General features: G+C 38.6%; 2 protein-coding genes and 1 pseudogene across 29 annotated transcripts in view; all 3 read right to left on the reverse strand.

The window, feature by feature from the left end:
* LOC135779723 (protocadherin gamma-C5-like) overlaps positions 1–22,859 on the reverse strand; it is a 188,719-nt gene that overhangs the window by 77,820 nt on the left and 88,040 nt on the right. For 2 of the 28 annotated variants that reach the window (XM_073816045.1, XM_065290568.1), the window contains exon 1: positions 8,652–11,198. The exons of 20 other annotated variants lie outside the window; for them this stretch is intronic. In XM_073816045.1, the coding sequence (XP_073672146.1) occupies positions 8,652–11,081 (2,430 nt within the window). In that variant the 5' untranslated portion in view covers positions 11,082–11,198. Of the gene's footprint in view, positions 1–2,367; positions 5,013–5,520; positions 8,063–8,651; positions 11,199–15,234; positions 17,743–22,859 lie in introns of those variants that run through there. 6 more of the 28 variants (XM_065290586.2, XM_073816046.1, XM_065290582.2 and 3 more) reach the window with 6 other exon arrangements.
* On the reverse strand, positions 11,699–14,303 carry LOC135779727 (protocadherin gamma-A11-like). The gene has a single exon (XM_065290614.2). The coding sequence runs from the start codon at positions 14,189–14,191 to the stop codon at positions 11,714–11,716; it is 2,478 nt and encodes an 825-aa protein (XP_065146686.1). The 5' UTR covers positions 14,192–14,303; the 3' UTR covers positions 11,699–11,713.
* LOC141282890 (protocadherin gamma-A11 pseudogene) lies at positions 18,334–20,685 on the reverse strand (annotated as a pseudogene).

The following is a 22,859-nucleotide window of genomic DNA, read 5'->3' on the forward strand; positions in this document are numbered from 1 at the left end:
GAAATAGATAAAATTGCATTAATAGGTCTCATGGCATACTGTAAAACAAGCCACATTGCAAAGTAATCCAACCCTGGATATATTTTATATATAATTTGGAAATGAGTGTGCAAACCCTTAACCTCATGTAAAATCGCCTCAAACAGCTCCTCGCCACACGCAATATTCCCGCACACTATTAGGTCCCCCAAATATCATTTTTATTAGTAACATGGGTGTGGTAGAGGTCACAACCTTATATTTTTTCTTAGGGTCCAAAATTGCTAGTGGCGCTTCTCAATATAGGCCTAGTGTGTGCATAATTATTATCAAAGTCAATTCTGTGATTGCACTTTCCAAGCGCATTTTAACAAATCCAAACCACATTAATATGAAAAACTGTTATTAATTTTGTATTTATTGAACAATATTTAATTGTTAATTATGGCTGGAAGTGAAGCACGCCTAGTATTCAAGTGTGCATTATAATTATGCAGGTTTTCTTTCAGGTAAAATGTGCCAAAAAGATTTTACTCATGGAAATTAATTTTTAAATAAATATCATTACAAAGATGTTAAACATTGCAAAATTAAGATGTAACCATTGGATTAAAAATGCTGAGTGCGGTAGCAGAGTCACAAAATTAGTAGAAAAAAGACAACAATTGCAAGAGAGAATTATGATAAAGAAATAGTTATGAAACCACCAAGAAGACTTTACTCTCTAAATTCCTCAAAAAGTGAACTAATGCTGCTCCCAGTCACTCTCAACCTATATGTTTACAAACCTTTAAAAAATTCAGTCTTCATCTATTTAGTTTTTGATAATTATAATTATTTTTAAGTGGGGGTCATATTTCAGGATTCTTTTCCCTAGCAAAGTCTCAGTGAACCTGACATGTTTTACTTTCAGAGACTCCAGGCAAGTTGCAGTTCTGGAGAACGCACTGCGAGATAAACAATTCCGTTGACAAAAAATCACTCAAAATCTTGCACAGTTAATAACTTTTCTTTTCAACCTATTTATTTGTGACCTCACTGTCCCAGTCAGCATTTTTTGGGCACACATTTATTTTGCCATTTCTAGAGCATGGCATCTTTTTCATGGACATAGTAATCCATTTTCAGTGCTTGAAGAAAAGTTAATTTTTGGCCTATTTTACATGTAAAAGAAAACCTGCAAAATTATTAAGCACACCTAAATACAAGGTATGTTTCACTTCTAGCGCTTTTTAACAACAATAAATAAATGATTATACCCAAAATGAATGTTATATATTAAGATTAATGTGGTTTGGAATTTGTAAAATGTGCTTGGAGAAAAATGTATTCAAGTAATGATGACCAATTTTATGCCATACTAAATGACTAAAGAAACATAATATTTATATTAGGTGGTAGTTGCCTTACATATTCTTCTATTCCTGGGGGAATAACCCAAAGTACCTGTAGTAAATCTACACTGACACAGGAGAACATACAGATTGCACAAAGAAAGACCTCCAGGCTCACCTGGGGCTCAAACCAGGGACTTTCTTGCTGTGAAACAACAGTGCCGAGTCACTATACTGCCACAAGCTTGCATATACACCATGCATAATCAGCAAACTCTTAACAATTTAAAACAACCATCATTTTCAGCTGTTTACATATGTAGAATATAGTGTGTTGCCTTCCTGAAAATCAGAACTGTTTTCACTTTTAGTAATCACTGTGTATGAATCCCTCAAGTTGTACACAATGTGAAAATATGGATCTGTTGGAAAGGTGTCAGATATGCAGAAAACGCCGGCAAAGCAAAGAAAGTGCTGAACATGGAGAATTCTACAATAGACCAGTGGGCAGTTTAATATCCCGTGACAAACAAAGAACTCATGAACAACCATCATAGAAATAGTTGTTAATCATCCAGGTAATATTTAAGATTTGTTTGTAAATTCTGCAATTATTGTGTGATGTTGTGAACTTTGCGTAAATATCTGTTATGTCAAATGGCTTATTCAGTGCAGTGTTAGAAAAACAAAACTAAATTATAGTGTCACTTTTAATAATTGCATTAAGATTAGGCAAATTCTGCATGTAAACATGATATGTAAATTACCACCACAAATATTTGTCTTTCTTTAGCATTCTATGAATTTATTTTATATTTTTTTAATTATTATGATTCTATGAGATGTAAAAATTAATAAAGCCATCTACTTTGACTGCATGTGCACAATGTCTAAACAGATTTATAAACTTGTCTGGTTATGTCACATACTATATGTCACAGAGCAAAGGCTATGGTAGGGTGTTGAGACTCAACACCCAATCTTAAAAAATAAATGCCCAGAAAAGAACAAAAAGCCATGAAATGTTTAAACATTAGTCATTAAAAGGTCTCACCTCTGTATTTAAGACATCATTGTCCTGTTCGTTCTGTTCTCTCTGTACTGTCCCCATATGACTCTGGCTCACGAGTGTGTTCTGACTGTAGGGCCTGACAAACTTCACATCACTCATCCTTGAATCAGTGGTGCCGCACATTTCATAATTATATACGTGCTGTAATGTGCCGTCCGCATAAACTGGTGGGTAATATGGAATTACAGGTAGATTTGCTCCAGATTTATAAAATAACTTATTTTGCCTCCATCTGTAGATTTTCACAGAAATGATTGCAATAATTGAAACTATAAAGAGCAGTGAAACTACTGCAAGTGCCAAAATTAAATAAAAAGTCAGATCGCTGTTGTATTCCTTTTCATGAGTAAAGTCTGTGAATTCTGAGAGCACTTCAGGAAAATTATCAGCAACTGCCACATTAATGGTGACCACAGCTGAGCGTGAGGGCTGTCCGTTATCTTCAACAACAACAGTGAGTTTTTGTTTCACAGCATCTTTATCAGTCACCTGTCGAACAGTTCTTATTTCTCCATTCTGTAAACCCACTTCAAACAGCGCTCTGTCTGTAGCTTTCTGTAGTTTATATGAGAGCCAGGCATTCTGACCAGAGTCCACATCAACAGCCACCACTTTAGTGACGAGATAACCAACATCTGCAGAACGAGGCACAATCTCAGCCACCACAGAACCACCAGTTTGTACAGGATAGAGAACCTGAGGAGCGTTGTCATTCTGATCTTGAATAATAATTTTTACAGTCACATTACTACTGAGTGGAGGAGATCCACCATCTTGTGCTTTTACTCTAAACGTGAAATCTTTAAGTTGCTCATAATCAAATGAACGCATGGCTGTAATCACTCCACTGTTTGGGTTAACTGACACGTATGTAGAAACAGAGACTCCATTAACAGTACTGTCCTCTAAAATATACGAGACACGTGCATTCTGATTCCAGTCGGCATCATTGGCTACAACTGTAAATATAGATAAGCCAGGTGTGTTATTTTCGATTACAAAGGCCTCATAGTTGCTTTTCTCAAAGGTGGGAGCATTGTCATTTACATCTGATATTTGTAATGTAAGAGAGGCACTGCTGTATAAGGCAGGTACTCCCTGATCAGAGCATGTTATGCTGACATTATACTCGGCATCTCTCTCTCTGTCCAACTGCTGCTCTATTTGCAGGCTGATGAAATTGCTGGATGCTGATGTAAGAGCAAATGGAATGTTCTCATTTATAGAGCACTGAACTTGACCATTCACACCAGAATCTGCATCATCTACCTTCATCATAGCAACAACCGTTCCAGGCATGGAGTCCTCAGACACAGAATTTGACATTGAAAGTAAGTTGATCATTGGTTTGTTATCATTGATATCTAGTACATCAATGATTAGCTTACATGAATCAGAAAGCCCCCCTTGATCTCTAGCCTGAATATCAAGCTCGTAGTGACTTGCTTTTTCAAAGTCAACCACACTGTTTAAAGTGACCTCGCCACTATGCTGATCTATAATAAACATGTTTCTCGCGCTATCTTCTGTACTTGCGATGTAGTAAGTCACGTGACCGTAAGATCCCTCATCTGCATCAGTGGCGCTGACTATTGTTAGTTTAGACCCTCGTGCTGCGTTTTCAGTCAGTGTTGCTTTATACACCTTTTGCGTAAATACGGGGGCATTATCATTAGCGTCTAGTACAGTAACATGTATTTGAACAGTTCCAGACAATTGCGGATCACCCCCATCAATAGCTGTAAGCAACAAAGAAATAACCTCTTTCTTTTCTCTATCAAGTGGTCTTTGCAAAACCATCTCGACGTTTTTACCCCCGCTTGCTTGGGTGTGGAGTTCAAGAGCAAAATTATCGGTTGGTTTAAGAGAATAGCTTTGAAGACCATTTGCTCCCACATCCGCATCCACGGCTTTTTCCAGCATGAATCTTGCACCCGTTACAGCAGATTCGCTGATTTCAAATTGAATTCGCTTTTTCTGGAAAGTGGGGGGATTGTCGTTTATATCCGTGATTTCAACCGTAATCGTATACAATTCCATCGGGTTTTCCAAAATCAGCTGAAGATGCAAAGCGCACGGCGTCGTTTTGGCACAAAGAGACTCTCGATCCATTTTCTCTCGGATAAGCAGCAAGCCAGTCTCTTTATTCAGACCAATGTATTCAGTACTGTCTCCTGTAAATATGCGTCCTTTCCCTGATTTTAATCGTTGTAAATCCAATCCTAAATCCTGCGCAATATTTCCCACCACGGAGCCTTTAGGAATTTCTTCTGGAATAGAATAACTGACCTGTCCTTGCGCTGAGCGATTAACGACAAAGAGAAACAAAACGCAGTAGCATATCACGATACGAGACATCTTTGTAGATAGCATCGAACACAAAAACACAGAATAAAAGAACAGTCTCGACGATTTATGTTTCCAAAGAGTAAAATTTAAATGCAAATCATTTTTTATCCGGCAAAGTAAAACAATTCTGTTTCGTTCCTGACCACGCAATGAGCAAGATGAAAGCTTTTTCTTTATTTCCTTCTCACTGAAATCCTGGGATAATGGGATGGGTTAAAATACAGACCGTGCTAAGTTGACAAACAGCGGCACTCTGAGCCTAAAACTGAGCACTACAAATCAGAGCAGAACAAAACTCTTTCTCAGCGGTTTCTGAAACAAATATGTGTGTATTTAAACAAATTTCATGATAAATTAATAAAATGACCTATTCTAGAGAAAATGCAATTTTTTTATCTGAATGCATGAAAAAGTGCCTTCAGAATATTAGCAGTAGTACATTATGGCGCTGTCCAGTAAACGGTGCTGAAAAAGCCTGATTTTAATGTTATGTTATAAAATAAATAACATTATAAATAATTATATAAATTATATAGTTTTAAAATAAATATATTATAATGTATCATCAACAAACAATAGTGTGCATTTTGTTAATGACTAATTACCAGAGAGGTAAACGGCAAAGTCACATAATGGCGCTGTCCAGCAAGTGGTGCTGAACATAAATTATAGTTTTGAAAGATAATACTGTCTATAATTTAATAACAGTACTGTTTAATTTTTACCTAAGGTCTTGTTTATTTTGGCATTTATATTTATTATATATGTATGAAAAATATCTCTTACCGATTCTGTCGAGTATTCACCTTCCAAAACGTTATTTTCGTTGACTACGCGTTGCATAGTTTCAGTGAAACTTGGGTCCATCACTAAAATATTCTGACCGCCGAGTGTTGAGAACTTACAGTCGCTTTTCCTTGAGTCAGTGGTCATACAAACTTCATAATTGTATCCATGTGGTAGAGTTCCAGTTACTCCTGTATCTGTATAGTTTGGTGGGTAGTACGGAATAACAGGAAGATTTGACTGATAGAAAATGCGAGATTGTTTCCATTTGTAGACTTTCACCGATATTATAACAACTACACATGTGATGAAAAGAAAAGAAACCGCAGCCAGGGCGAGAACTAAATAAAAAGTGAGATTGTCGTTATGTTCTTTGTCATGCGTAAAATCTGTCAGTTCGTAAAGTATTTCAGGGAAGCTGTCCGCCACAGCCACGTTAATATTAACCACAGCTGAGCGTGAGGGCTGTCCGTTATCTTCAACAACAACAGTGAGTTTTTGTTTCACAGCATCTTTATCAGTCACCTGTCGCACAGTTCTTATTTCTCCATTCTGTAAACCCACTTCAAACAGCGCTCTGTCTGTCGCTTTCTGTAGTTTATATGAGAGCCAGGCATTCTGTCCAGAGTCCACATCGACAGCCACCACTTTAGTGACGAGATAACCAACATCTGCAGAACGAGGCACAATCTCAGCCACCACAGAACCACCAGTTTGTACAGGATACAGAACCTGAGGAGCGTTGTCATTCTGATCTTGAATAATAATTTTTACAGTCACATTACTGCTGAGAGGAAGAGAGCCCCCATCTTGAGCCTTCACTTGGATATTGAAATCTTTAAGTTGTTCATAGTCAAACGAGCGCATTGCTGTAATCACTCCACTGTCAGGGTGAACTGATACATATGAAGATACAGAAACTCCATTGACAGTGCTGTCCTCTAGAATATATGAAACACGTGCATTCTGATTCCAATCAGCGTCGATTGCTTTAACTTTAAAAATAGAGACACCAGGTGTGTTGTTTTCGACAAGATATGCTTCGTAGTGACGTTTCTCAAATATTGGCGCGTTATCATTCACATCTGTTAACAGTACACGAAAAGAAACACTACTGGAGAGCGCGGGCACTCCCTCATCCGTGCATGTTACAGTGATATTGTACTCAGCTTTTCCCTCCCTGTCCAATTCCTGTTCAGTTTGCAAGCTAAAGAAACTGTTTGACGAAGATGTAATATCAAAAGGAATATCATCATTTATGACGCAGTGAACCTGGCCATTTAAACCCGAGTCAAAATCGTTAACATTTAACATTGCAACAACAGTGCCAGACTTAGACCCTTCAGATAGGGAATGGGAACTAGACAGAACACTAATACTCGGTGAATTATCATTAATGTCCAACACATCGATAATTACTTTACATGCATTAGAAAGTCCTCCGTGGTCTTTTGCCTGAATTTTAAGTACATAATGGTTCACATTTTCATAGTCAACCTGTCCATTTAATGAAACTTCACCATTTTGTTCATTAATTAAAAACATGTCGGCCACATTACTGTCCATTGTTTCAGATATGTAATATGTTACGACACTGTTAGAGCCTTCATCGGCATCAGACGCGCTCACAACTGTTAATATAGCACCCTTTGCTTCGTTTTCTGCTATGGTGGTTTTGTATATTTTCTGCGTAAAGACAGGAGCATTATCATTATTATCTAAGACGGTAATGTGAATCTGTACTGTGCCTGAGAGAACAGGATCGCCGCCATCAAACGCCTCTAACAACAAAGTCAGCGAGCTTTGCGTTTCTCTGTCGAGCGGTTTTTGTAAAATCATCTCGACACTCTTAGTTCCATCCTCCTGATTGTGCAATTCAAGACGAAATTTATCAGTGGGTTTAAGCGAATAGCTTTGAAGAGCGTTTTGTCCTGCGTCTGGATCGACAGCTCCCCCGAGCATAAAACTAGCACCAGGCACAGCCGATTCACTGATCTCAAATTTGAAGTCCTTTTTCTGGAATGTTGGTGCATTATCATTTATATCTGTGACTTCTACAGTCACCGTGTATAATTCCATTGGGTTTTCCAAAATCATTTGAAGATGCAAAGCACACGGAGTTGTTTTTGCACAAAGAGACTCACGATCCATTTTCTCTCTGATCAGAAGCAGTCCCGTGATTCTATTTAGCTCGATATATTCAGTGCTGTCCTGTGTAAATATGCGTGCGTTTCCTGATTTCAGTCGTTGTAAATCCAACCCTAAATCCTGCGCGATATTTCCAACCATCGATCCTTTTGCCATTTCCTCTGGAATAGAATAACTGACCTGTCCCTGTGCTGCGTGAAAAACGACCATCAGAAAAAACGGCGAGTAACGCATGAAAGAAGACATTGTTTCGATATATCATCAAAATACCATGAGCGAAAAATATAAATTTCCACGATTTCCGAGTGTATTTCAATGTGCAGTTTTCTTAAAATCCATATCCGTTTAATCTGCCAAAGCAAAATATTTTTCCTGCTTAGTTCAAGGCAACAATGAGCGACCCTGAAAATATGGGATGATAGGGTTGGGTTTAAAACAGACTGTCCCTGTCAAACAGCGGCACTCTGAGCCTAAACCAAGCACTGCAAATTAAATTAGAGCAAAACAAGGTTTTCGACGTTGTCTTATTTTATATTTTAAGAAACAAATGAAAACAACATGAAAATTGTAGAAAAATGTTGAAGTTTTAATTCATTTAAATGCAAGAGAATGAAGTTTAGGAAATTACTTCTATTGCAGCGCTGTCCAGCAAGTAGTGCTGAAAACCGTCTGACTGTATATTTTAGTGTGCTGATAAAACTAATAACAATAATAATAATATTTTACAAAATGTGTATGAATGGTACTTTAAAGAGATATATGTGTACAATTGTGTACATTTAATCATTCAGAGTTAATGAACTATTTTCCAATTTCTTTTTCTAATAGCCTACAGATAAGTAGTGATAAACAGCAGCGTGACTTTCTGGCTCTGTACATCAAGTGGTTCTGAACATGAATGATTATTTTAACAGAACTGTATCATATTATTTTCACAGAATAGTTTGATCATTTAGGTTTGGTGAGAATAAAATTGTTCTTACCGATTCTGTCGAGTATTCACCTTCCAAAACGTTATTTTCATTGACTACGTGTTGCATAGTTTCAGTGAAACTTGGGTCCATCACTAAAATATTCTGACCGCCGAGTGTTGAGAACTTACAGTCGCTTTTCCTCGAGTCAGTGGTCATACAAACTTCATAATTGTATCCATGTGGCAGAGTTCCAGTTACTCCTGTGTCTGTATAGTTTGGTGGGTAGTACGGAATAACAGGGAGATTTGACTGATAGAAAATGCGAGATTGTCTCCATTTGTAGACTTTCACGGATATTATAACAACTACACATGTGATGAAAAGGAAGGAAACCGCAGCCAGGGCGAGAACTAAATAAAAAGTCAGATTATCGTTCTGTTCTCTGTCATGCGTAAAATCTGTAAGTTCGTAGAGTATTTCAGGGAAGCTGTCCGCCACAGCCACGTTAATATTAACCACAGCTGAGCGTGACGGCTGTCCGTTATCTTCAACAACAACAGTGAGTTTTTGTTTCACAGCATCTTTATCAGTCACCTGTCGAACAGTTCTTATTTCTCCATTCTGTAAACCCACTTCAAACAGCGCTCTGTCTGTAGCTTTCTGTAGTTTATATGAGAGCCAGGCATTCTGTCCAGAGTCCACATCAACAGCCACCACTTTAGTGACGAGATAACCAACATCTGCAGAACGAGGCACAATCTCAGCCACCACAGAACCACCAGCTTGTACAGGATACAGAACCTGAGGAGCGTTGTCATTCTGATCTTGAATAATAATTTTTACAGTCACATTACTACTGAGACGAGGAGAGCCTCCATCTTGCGCCTTCACTTGGATGTTGAAATCTTTAAGTTGTTCATAGTCAAACGAGCGCATTGCTGTTATGACTCCACTGTCAGGGTGAACTGATACATATGAAGAAACAGAAACTCCATTGACAGTGCTGTCCTCTAGAATATATGAAACACGTGCATTCTGATTCCAATCAGCGTCGCTGGCTTTAACATTTGAAATAGAGACACCAGGTGTGTTGTTTTCGACGATAAATGCTTCATAGTGACGTTTCTCAAAGATTGGCGCGTTGTCATTCACATCTGTTATCTGCACACGAAAAGAAACACTACTGGAGAGCGCGGGCACTCCCTCATCCGTGCATATAACAGTGATATTGTACTCAGCTTTTCCCTCCCTGTCCAATTCCTGTTCAGTTTGCAAGCTAAAGAAACTGTTTGAGGAAGATGTAATAGCAAAGGGAATATCGTCATTTATGACGCAGTGAACCTGACCATTTAAACCTGAGTCAATATCGTTAACATTTAACATTGCAACAACAGTCTCAGACTTAGACCCCTCGGATATAGAATGCGAACTAGACAGAACACTAATACTCGGTGAATTGTCATTAATGTCCAAAACGTCGATAATAACTTTACATGTATTAGAAAGCCCTCCTTGGTCTTTTGCCTGAATATTAAGTTCATAATGGTTCACCTTTTCATAGTCAACCTGACCATTTAATGAAACTTCACCATTTTGATCATTAATTAAAAACATGTCGGCCACATTACTGTTCATTGTTTGAGAAATGTAATATGTTACGACACTGTTAGATCCTTCGTCTGCATCAGACGCGCTCACAACTGTTAATTTAGCACCTCTTGCTTCGTTTTCTAATATTGTGGTTTTGTATATTTTCTGCGTAAAGACAGGAGCATTATCATTAATGTCTAGCACGGTAATGTGAATCTTAACTGTGCCTGAGAGAACAGGATCGCCGCCATCAAACGCCTCTAACAACAAAGTAAGCGAGCTCTGAGTTTCTCTGTCGAGTGGGTTTTGTAAAATCATTTCAACATTTTTAGTGCCATCCTCTTGATTGTGCAATTCAAGACGAAATTTATCAGTGGGTTTCAGCGAGTAGCTTTGAAGTGCGTTTTGTCCTACGTCCGGATCAAAAGCTCCTCCGAGCATAAAGCTAGCACCAGGTAATGCTAATTCGCTGATCTCAAAACGGAAGTCTTTTATATTGAATGTAGGTGCATTGTCATTTATATCCGTGACTTCCACATTAATTGTGTATAATTCCATCGGGTTTTCCAAAATCATTTGAAGATGCAGAGCACACGGGGTTGTTTTTGCACAAAGAGACTCGCGATCCATTTTCTCTCTGATCAGAAGAAGTCCTGTGTTTCTATTTAGCTCGATATATTCAGTGCTGTCCCTTGTAAATATGCGTGCTTTTCCTGATTTCATTCGTTGTAAATCCAACCCTAAATCCTGCGCGATATTTCCAACCATCGATCCTTTTGCCATTTCCTCTGGAATAGAGTAACTGACCTGCCCTTGTGCCGAGTGAAAAACGACGATGAGAAACAACACAGAGTAACGCATGAAAGAAGACATTGTTTCGATAAAAATACCATGAGAGAAAAATATCATCTTTAAGGGTTTCCGAGTTTACTTTAATGTGTAATTTACCTAAAATCCAAATCAGTTTAATCCGACATAGCAAAATATTTTTGCTGCTTACTTCAAGGCAAGACAATGATCGACCCTTAAAATATGGGAGGATGGGGTTGGGATAAAAAAATCGACTCACCCTGTGCTATGTTATCAAACAGCGGCACTCTGAGCCTAAACAGAGCACTACAAATTAAAACAAAACCAGGTTCTCAACGTTTCTTTTGTAATATCTGAGAAACAAATGTTTTAGGATTTTTTTAAGAAAATTCTAGATAAATGTATGAGTTTTTATTTTATTTGAAGGCAAGAAAAGAAAATTAAAGAAATTTCTTCCATTGTGGCGCTGTCCAGCAAGTGGTGCTGAAAACAGCCAGAATGTACATTTTGGTGGGCTGTTAAAAACCAGCAATAAAAAATAAGTGTAGCCTATACATGATAATTTAAAGAGAAACATATGACATTGTATTATTGTGTACATTTAGTCATTCGGAGTTTATCAACATTTTTATTTATTTTTTCTACAAAAATACACTTAAGAGTAAACTGCATTATCTGGCGCTATCCAGCAAGTGGTTTTAAACATTAATGATGATTTTAAGAGAAATGTATCATATTATTTGCACTGAATATTTTGATAATTTAGATTTAAGAAAAGTTTTTCTTACCGATTCTGTCGAGTATTCACCTTCCAAAACGTTATTTTCGTTGACTACGCGTTGCATAGTTTCAGTGAAACTTGGGTCCATCACTAAAATATTCTGACCCCCGAGTGTTGAGAACTTACAGTCGCTTTTCCTCGAGTCAGTGGTCATACAAACTTCATAATTGTATCCGTGTGGCAGAGTTCCAGTTACTCCTGTATCTGTATAGTTTGGTGGGTAGTATGGAATAACAGGGAGATTTGACTGATAGAAAATGCGAGATTGTCTCCATTTGTAGACTTTCACTGATATTATAACAACTACACATGTGATGAAAAGGAAGGAAACCGCAGCCAGGGCGAGAACTAAATAAAAAGTCAGATTGTCGTTTTGTTCTCTGTCATGCGTAAAATCTGGGAGTTCGTAAAGTATTTCAGGGAAGCTGTCCGCCACAGCCACGTTAATATTAACAACAGCTGAGCGCGAGGGCTGTCCGTTATCTTCAACAACAACAGTGAGTTTTTGTTTCACAGCATCTTTATCAGTCACCTGTCGCACAGTTCTTATTTCTCCATTCTGTAAACCCACTTCAAACAGCGCTCTGTCTGTGGCTTTCTGAAGTTTATATGAGAGCCAGGCATTCTGTCCAGAGTCCACATCAACAGCCACCACTTTAGTGACGAGATAACCAGCATCTGCAGAACGAGGCACAATCTCAGCCACCACAGAACCACCAGCTTGTACAGGATACAGAACCTGAGGAGCGTTGTCATTCTGATCTTGAATAATAATTTTTACAGTCACATTACTGCTGAGAGGAGGAGAGCCCCCATCTTGAGCCTTCACTTGGATATTGAAATCTTTAAGTTGTTCATAGTCAAACGAGCGCATTGCTGTAATCACTCCACTGTCAGGGTGAACTGATACATATGAAGATACAGAAACTCCATTGACAGTGCTGTCCTCTAGAATATATGAAACACGTGCATTCTGATTCCAATCAGCGTCGATGGCTTTAACATTTGAAATAGAGACACCAGGTGGGTTGTTTTCGACGACGCATGCTTCATAGTGACGTTTCTCAAAGATTGGCGCGTTATCATTCACATCTGTTATCTGCACACGAAAAGAAACACTACTGGAGAGCACGGGCACTCCCTCATCCGTGCACATAATAGTGATATTGTACTCAGCTTTTCCCTCCCTGTCCAATTCATGTTCTGTTTGTAAGCTAAAAAAACTGCTAGACGAAGATGTAATAGCAAAGGGAATATCGTCATTTATGACGCAGTGAACCTGGCCATTAAAACCTGAGTCAATATCGTTAACATTTAGCATTGCAACAACAGTCCCAGACTTAGACCCTTCGGATATAGAATGGGAACTAGACAGAACACTAATACTCGGTGAATTGTCATTAATGTCCAACACATCGATAATTACTTTACCTTCATTTGAAAGTCCTCCTTGGTCCTTTGCCTGAATATTAAGCTCATAATGGTTCACCCTTTCATAGTCAATCTGACCATTTAATGATAGTTCACCATTTTGTTTATTAATTATAAATATGTCTGCCACATTACTGTCCATTGTGTCAGATATGTAATATGTTACCTCACCGTTAAAGCCTTCGTCGGCATCGGACGCGCTCACAACTGTTAATATAGCACCCTTTGCTTCGTTTTCTGCTATGGTGGTTTTATATACCTTCTGCGTAAATACAGGAGCATTATCATTAATGTCTAAGACGGTAATTTGAATCTTCACTGTGCCTGAGAGAACAGGATCGCCGCCATCAAACGCTTCTAAAAACAAAGAAAGCGAGTTTTGCGTTTCTCTATCAAGTGGGTTTTGTAAAATCATCCTGACATTTTTAGTGCCATCCATCTGACTCAGCAATTCAAGACGAAATGTATCAGAGGGTTTAAGCGAATAGCTTTGAAGTGCGTTTTGTCCTACATCAGGATCAAAAGCTCTCCCTAGCATGAAACTAGCACCCGGCACAGCCGATTCGCTGATCTCAAATTTGAAATCCTTTTTCTGGAAAGTAGGTGCATTATCATTTATATCTGTGACTTCGATATTAATCGTGTATAATTCCATTGGGTTTTCCAAAATCATTTGAAGATGCAAAGCACACGGAGTTGTTTTTGCACAAAGAGACTCACGATCCATTTTCTCCCTTATCAGAAGCAGTCCCGTGTTTCTATTTAGCTCGATATATTCAGTGCTGTCCTGTGTAAATATGCGTGCTTTTCCTGATTTCAGTCGTTGTAAATCCAACCCTAAATCCTGCGCGATATTTCCAACCCTCGATCCTTTTGCCATTTCCTCTGGAATAGAGTAACTGACCTGCCCTTGTGCTGGGTGAGCAACGACGATGAGAAACAACACCGAGTAAAGCATGAAACGAGACATTTTGTCGATATAGCACCAATATACCATGAGCGAAAAATAACAATTTCCACGATTTCCGATTGTATTTCAATGTGTAGTTTTAAAAAAATCTAAATCCGTTTAATCTGCCAAAGTAAAACATTGTCCTGCTTAGTTCAAGGCAAGACAATGAGCGACCCTGAAAATATGGGAGGATGGGGTTGGGTTTAAAAAATCGACTTTCCCTGTGCTATGTTATCAAACAGCGGCACTCTGAGCCTAAACCGAGCACTACAAATTAAAGCGAAACCAGGTTCTCAACGTTTCTTTTTTAATTCTGAGAAACAAATGTGCTAGGAAGAAATTTTAAAACATAACTGTTCTAGATAAAAGTGGACATGTTTCAACTTATTAAAGGTAAGACAAGAAAGCTTAGGAAATTACTTATTTTGTGGCGCTGTCCAGCAAATGGTGCTGAAACATACACTCTAAAAAACAAACGGTGCTATATAGCACCAAAACAGTTGCTTTGGATCGTAACGATAGAAGAACCATTTTTAGTGCCATATAGCACCGGTGAAGAACCAGTGAAGCACCAGTGAAGCACCAGTGAAGCACCTGTGTAGAACCATATAGTGCTATGTAGAACCATATGTGGTGCTATATGGCCCCTATATGGTTCTACACTGGTGCTTCACTGGTGCTTCACTGGTGCTTCACTGGTTCTTCACCGGTGCTATATGGCACTTAAATGGTTCTTCTATCGTTACGATCCAAAGCAATTGTTTTGGTGCTATATAGCACCGTTTGTTTTTTTAGAGTGTACTGATTGTATATTTTCGTGTGCTGTTAAAAAACAAACAATAAAAAAATAAAAATGAGTGTATAAATGATAAATTAAATTGCCATATATGGCAATGTATAATTGTGTTCATTTAGTAATTTATAGAGTTAACCAACATTTTTCGTTTTCTGTTACAAAAACACCAGAGAGTAGTGATAAACTGCATTGGCACATATCGGCGCTATATCATGAATGATAGTATTACGAGAACTGTGTAATAATGAACATTTTGTTAATTTATATTTGTTAATTAAAAAATTGTTCTTACCGATTCCGTCGAGTATTCACCTTCCAAAACGTTATTTTCGTTGACTACGCGTTGCATAGTTTTAGTGAAACTTGGGTCCATCACTAAAATATTCTGACCGTCGAGTGTTGAGAACTTACAGTCGCTTTTCCTCGAGTCAGTGGTCATACAAACTTCATAATTGTATCCGTGTGGCAGAGTTCCAGTTACTCCTGTATCTGTATAGTTTGGTGGGTAGTACGGAATAACAGGGAGATTTGACTGATAGAAAATGCGAGATTGTCTCCATTTGTAGACTTTCACTGATATTATAACAACTACACATGTGATGAAAAGGAAGGAAACCGCAACCAGGGCGAGAACTAAATAAAAAGTCAGATTATCGTTATGTTCTTTGTCATGCGTAAAATCTGTGAGTTCGTAGAGTATTTCAGGGAAGCTGTCCGCCACAGCCACGTTAATATTAACAACAGCTGAGCGTGAGGGCTGTCCGTTATCTTCAACAACAACAGTGAGTTTTTGTTTCACAGCATCTTTATCAGTCACCTGTCGCACAGTTCTGATTTCTCCATTCTGTAAACCCACTTCAAACAGCGCTCTGTCTGTGGCTTTCTGTAGTTTATATGAGAGCCAGGCATTCTGTCCAGAGTCCACATCAACAGCCACCACTTTAGTGACGAGATAACCAACATCTGCAGAACGAGGCACAATCTCAGCCACCACAGAGCCACCAGTTTGTACAGGATACAGAACCTGAGGAGCGTTGTCATTCTGATCTTGAATAATAATTTTAACAGTCACATTACTACTGAGAGGAGGAGAGCCTCCATCTTGCGCCTTTACTTGGATGTTGAAATCTTTAAGTTGTTCATAGTCAAACGAGCGCATTGCTGTAATCACTCCACTGTCAGGGTGAACTGATACATATGAAGATACAGAAACCCCATTGACAGTGCTGTCCTCAAGAATATATGAAACACGTGCATTCTGATTCCAATCAGCGTCGCTGGCTTTAACTTTAAAAATAGAGACACCAGGTGGGTTGTTTTCGACGATACATGCTTCATAGTGACGTTTCTCAAAGATTGGCGCGTTATCGTTCACATCTGTTATCTGCACACGAAAAGAAACACTACTGGAGAGCGCGGGCACTCCCTCATCCGTGCATATTACAGTGATATTGTATTCAGCATTTTCCTCCCTGTCTAATTCCTGTTCCGTTTGCAAGCTAAAGAAACTGTTTGACGAAGATGTAATGGTAAAGGGAATATCGTCATTCATGACGCAGTGAACCTGACCATTTAAACCTGAGTCAATATCGTCAACATTTAGCATTGCAACAACAGTCCCAGTATTAGACCCCTCGGATATGGAATGGGAACTAGACAGAACAGTAATGCTCGGTGAATTATCATTAATGTCGAGCACATCGATAATTACTTTACATGCATTAGAAAGTCCTCCTTGGTCTTTTGCCTGAATATTAAGTTCATAATGGTTCACCTTTTCATAGTCAATCTGACCATTTAATGAAACTTCACCTTTTTGTTCATTAATTATAAACATGTCGGCCACATTACTGTCCATTGTGTCAGATATGTAATATGTTACGACGCCGTTAGAGCCTTCGTCTGCATCGGACGCGCTTACAACTGTTAATATAGCACCCTTTGCTTCGTTTTCTGCTATGGTGGTTTTGTATATTTTCTGCGTAAAGACAGGAGCATTATCATTACTATCTAAGACGGTAATGTGGATCTTCACTGTGCCTGAGAGAACAGGATCGCCGCCATCAAACGCCTCTAATAACAAAGTAAGCGAGCTTTGCGTTTCTCTGTCGAGTGGGTTTTGTAAGATCATCTCGACATTCTTAATGCCATTTGCCTGACTGTGCAATTGAAGACGAAATTTATCAGTGGGTTTAAGCGAGTAGCTTTGAAGTGCGTTTTGTCCTACGTCTGGATCGAAAGCTTTCCCGAGCATGAAACTAGCACCAGGCACAGACGACTCGCTGATCTCAAATTTGAAGTCCTTTTTCTGGAAAGTAGGCGCATTATCATTTATATCTGTGACTTCCACATTAATTGTGTATAATTCCATCGGGTTTTCCAAAATCATTTGAAGATGCAAAGCACACGGAGATGTTTTTGCACAAAGAGACTCACGATCCATTTTCTCTCTGATCAGAAGCAGTCCTGTGTTTCTATTTAGCTCGATATATTCAGTGCTGTCCCGTGTAAATATGCGTGCTTTTCCTGATTTCAGTCGTTGTAAATCCAACCCTAAATCCTGCGCGATATTTCCAACCATCGATCCTTTTGTCATTTCCTCTGGAATAGAGTAACTGACCTGCCCTTGTGCCGAGTGAAAAACGCCGATGAGAAACAACACCGAGTAATAAAAAAACCGAGACATTGTTTCGATAGAACAAAAATACAAGGAGAGATAAAGAATAATTTCCACGGTTCCGAGTGTATTTCAATGTGCAGTTTTTCATAAAATCCAAATCCGTTTAATCTTCCAAAGCAAAATATTTTTTCCTGCTTCGTTTAAGGCAAGACAATGAGCGACTCTGGAAATATGGTAGGATGGGGTTGGGTTTAAAACATACGGTCTCTGCGCTTTGTTATCAAACAGCGGCACTCTGAGCCTAAATCTAGCACTACAAAATAAATCAGAACAAAACCAGATTCTTAACGTTTCATTTTTTAATTCTGAGAAACAAATCTGCTAAGAAAATATTAAAATTATGAGTATTCTAAAGAACTGTATATGTTTTAATGTATTTAAATGCAAGAAAATAAATCTTCGGAAAATACCTCCATTGTAGCGCTGTCCAGCAAGTAGTGCTGAAAGTCTATTTGTACATTTTAGCGCTGATACAAATAATAATATTATTAATAATAATAGAACATGTGTATAAAAGGTACTTTCGATAGAAATATTGCAATGTACAATTGTGTACATTTAATCATTTAGTTTATCAACATTTTTCTAATATTTTGTTTTCTATAGCCTACAAAAATACACTAGAGAAGAACAAATGATAAACAGCATTGCCACATCCTGGCGCTGTCCACCAAGTGGTACTGAACATGAATTATATTTTTAAAAGATTGATCATTTAGATTTGGTAAGTATAAAAATGGCTCTTACCGATTCTGTCGAGTATTCACCTTCCAAACCGCTATCATTGACTACGCGTTGCACAGTTTCAGTGAAACTTGGGTCCATCACTAAAATATTCTGACCGCCGAGTGTTGAGAACTTACAGTCGCTTTTCCTCGAGTCAGTGGTCATACAAACTTCATAATTGTATCCGTGTGGCAGAGTTCCAGTTACTCCTGTATCTGTATAGTTTGGTGGGTAGTATGGAATAACAGGGAGATTTGACTGATAGAAAATGCGAGATTGTCTCCATTTGTAGACTTTCACAGATATTATAACAACTACACATGTGATGAAAAGGAAGGAAACCGCAGCCAGGGCGAGAACTAAATAAAAAGTCAGATTATCGTTCTGTTCTCTGTCATGCGTAAAATCTGTAAATTCGTAGAGTATTTCAGGGAAGCTGTCCGCCACAGCCACGTTAATATTAACCACAGCTGAGCGCGAGGGTTGTCCGTTATCTTCAACAACAACAGTGAGTTTTTGTTTCACAGCATCTTTATCAGTCACCTGTCGCACAGTTCTTATTTCTCCATTTTGTAAACCCACTTCAAACAGCGCTCTGTCTGTGGCTTTCTGTAGTTTATATGAGAGCCAGGCATTCTGTCCAGAGTCCACATCGACAGCCACCACTTTAGTGACGAGATAACCAGCATCTGCAGAACGAGGCACAATCTCAGCCACCACAGAACCACCAGTTTGTACAGGATACAGAACCTGAGGAGCGTTGTCATTCTGATCTTGAATAATAATTTTTACAGTCACATTACTGCTGAGTGAAGGAGAGCCCCCATCTTGCGCTCTAACGCAGAAGATAAAATCTTTAAGTTGCTCATAGTCAAAAGAGCGAACTGTTGTAATCACTCCAGTGTCAGGGTGAACTGATATATATGAAGAAACCGAGACTCCATTAACAGTGCCGTCATCCAGAAAATAAGTAACGCGTGCATTCTGAATCCAATCTGAGTCACTTGCTTTAACCGTAAATATAGAGACACCTGGTGTGTTATTCTCGACCACATAGGCTGCATAGTTACGTTTCTCAAAAGCGGGCGCATTGTCATTCACATCTGATATCTGCACACTGAGAGACACACTGCTGGAGAGAGCGGGTACTCCCTCATCCGTACATATAACAATTATATTATACTCAATCTCAATTTCTCTATCTAATTCCTGCTCTGTTTGCAAGGTAAAGAAACCATTTGACGGAGACGTAAGTGCAAATGGAGCGTTGTTCGGGGTTATATGGCAGTGAACCTGGCCGTTCACACCGGAATCAAGATCGTTAATTTTTAACATTGCAACAACAGTGCCAGGTGTAGATGCCTCGGATATGGAATTAGAAAAAGATAGGATATTTATTACTGGTTTGTTGTCATTTACATCAATGAGATCGATGATAACTTTACATGAATCAGACAGTCCTCCCTGATCTCGTGCTTGTATGTTAAGTTGATAACGGCTTGCCTTTTCAAAGTCAGCGAGACCTTTTAATGCTATTCGCCCGCTCTGTGCATCAACCATAAATAAATCATTGAAACCTTCAGTGTTTGACATGAAATACGTTACAATTCCATAAGAACCTTCGTCCGCATCAGAGGCGCTGACGGAAGTAATAAAAGAGTCTTTAGGTGAATTTTCAGGAATAGTGGCTTTGTACACCCTTTGTGTGAAAACAGGAGGATTGTCGTTGATATCTAGCACAGTTACGTGTATCCGTACAGTGCTGCTTAATGGAGGCTCTCCGCCATCCACTGCTGTTAACAACAAAGACAACTGGTCTTTGTTTTCACGATCAAGAGCCTTTTGTAACACCATCTCCATATTTTTGTCACCATACGTTTGGCTTTGCATACTGAGAATAAAATGATCCGTCGGTTGCAGAGAATAAGTCAGAAGGCTATTAATTCCGGCATCCAGATCTATTGCATTTTCCAACATAAATCTTGCTCCGGTTACTGCTGACTCGCTTATTTCGAAATTAATCTCACCTCTTGAAAAGCTCGGGGCGTTGTCATTTATGTCGGCGATTTCCAATGTAATTTCGTACAGCTCCATCGGATTCTCTAAAATTAGCTGTAGATGCAAAGCGCAAGGAGTTGTTTTACCACAAAGAGCTTCGCGGTCGATTTTTTCCTCTGTTAGAAGTATACCCTTTTCATTATTTAATCCGATGTATCCCGCGCTTTCCCCAGTAAATATGCGCGCTTTCCCTGTCTTCAGTCTTTTTACATTTAATCCCAAATCTTGAGAAATATTTCCAACTAACGACCCTTTTGTCATTTCTTCTGGAATAGAGTAACTGACCAACACAGTCTCACACCCTATTCGTCACATACTGCCGTTTGGTCATGACCCCCTCACGTTCATAGCCGACGTTGAGGGTACCCCCTATTCGTCGCTTGAAAACGTAGAGGGTCGTCCTATAGATTTGAATGCAAACCCCTCATCTTTGAATTTTGACGAAATGGGTTTATCGGTTTGCCTGCGCAATATGGTTTTAGACGATTGATTTTATGCTGCAAATGTGCATTTTGCACAAGCGTGCGGCGCATAAACGGTTACTATTGATGCGGTGACCAAACATTTTCGTGGAGCGGCCTTGTCTGAATCGGTGTATCACGACTTTTCTCTCTCTCTTTTTTATATAGATATATTTGGTATACAATAAAATGACATATTTACAGGGCTGTATTTGCTGTGTGTTTAAAACATGCCTTAATTAACGTAGGATATTTTATTATTTTCGATCACGCACAGTTGGTCATTCCCCCTCACGTCCATAAGCTGACGTTGAGGGTACCCCCCAATTCGTCGCATGACAACGTAGAAGGGTCGTCCGCGATATTTGAATCCAAATCCCTCATCTTTGGATTTTGGCGAAATGGGGGTATTCATGCCTGCGCTGCAAAGTATGTTTTAGGCGATTGATTTTATGGTTCAAATGTGTGTTTTGCAGTAGCGTGCGGCTGTTACATTCATTGGTGCGGTGACTACATTTTCGTGGGGCAGAATCCCTTGTCTAAAGCGGTATCACGACTTTCTCTCTCTTTAAGTTATATGCTCTACATTAAAATGACTGTATATTTGCTGTATGTTTAATTAAGATAGGACCCAGTTAAGGCAGTTCGTGTAATTTAATCTATTGATTCGTGTCCATGGACACGATTTTCCCGTGCCAGTCAGAACGACTTTCAATCTAATGTATTTCAATAGGAAGTATTTTTCGTGCCTGCATCACGTTTTTTTTCCTATAATTTTTTTCGTGTTTATAAGCACGAATTTAATCTAATGTATTGCAATAGTATATACCAGGGAGCTGTGTTGTTTTACTTTATTTGTCATTAATTGATTACACTTTAAGCGCTACTTTACTCAACATTTAATCAGGAGATGTTTATCCTTTTTTATTTGTTTAATATTCTGCATGATTGTTGTAAACCATTGTAAACCATCGTCAGCGGTACAAAATTGTTAATTTACGAGAATGCAGAGTTTTTCTACTGCCATCGTTTACAAATGTTGCCGTTTTTTCTGAGAAATATTGATTTTTCGATCGGTTTCGTGTGTCAAATACAAGAGTAAATACTACAGTACCCATGAGCCTTATCGACATCTACTATGGTGAAGGCACCAGCTAAAACTACATGTGGGCCCGCTGCAGATCACAATATTTTCTCAACACATGAACACTAACGTGTGCTTGATAATTCAACAATACGATGTTATGGACATCAATTTTGATTGTTTCTACTTTGATTGTAAAAAAAATAAGTCAGTTTCGGACGCCTGCATTTCCCAGAATCCTCTCTGCCTCCGTTGCTATGGAATCTGAGCCAGTCCTCTTTGCTATTGGGTGATTTCTTCTTCGGTACTCGTGACAGGGATTCTCTCATTACGCGAAAATCACTGCCAGGTGAGTCACGATGCTTTCGTTTAAAGTTCACTATTTGTTTAAATGTTATAATTCACGCCTTTCTTTTGGCATTAGGCTGACATTGCCATACCCGTACGAAAATTAACCATGTTTTCGTGGTAAAAGTGTAGTAACTACGGTTTGTGTATCGATTATTTGCAAAATGGTTTTAGTAAACCAAACATGGTTTAACTTTTTTTTTTTCAAATTCATGGTTCTTTCTTAACTGTAGTAAAACAATGGTTAATTTTTGCAAGGGAAGTCTAATTAAAGTCCCATTAATAAGCTAACGTTAACCTAGTTTAAGTTATCAACCTTTAGGTTTAACTTAACGTGGTCATTGCTTTATTGTGTGAGCTTAATATAGTCTAAAGTTTTAATATTTGTCTTATAATATTTGAAAGAAAATAGGAATCCCCACTATTGGGGTACACTATTTAAGCCTTATATTAGAGCTAATTTACACTACATAATAAACATTTTCTGTTCTCCCTACAGATCCTGTCATTCGAATCACCTGTTACAACTTAGATTTATCGTTGCTTATTTTATAAACCCA

The sequence above is a fragment of the Paramisgurnus dabryanus genome, chromosome 10, assembly GCF_030506205.2.
Source record: "Paramisgurnus dabryanus chromosome 10, PD_genome_1.1, whole genome shotgun sequence".
Classification (NCBI taxonomy): Eukaryota; Metazoa; Chordata; class Actinopteri; order Cypriniformes; family Cobitidae; genus Paramisgurnus; species Paramisgurnus dabryanus.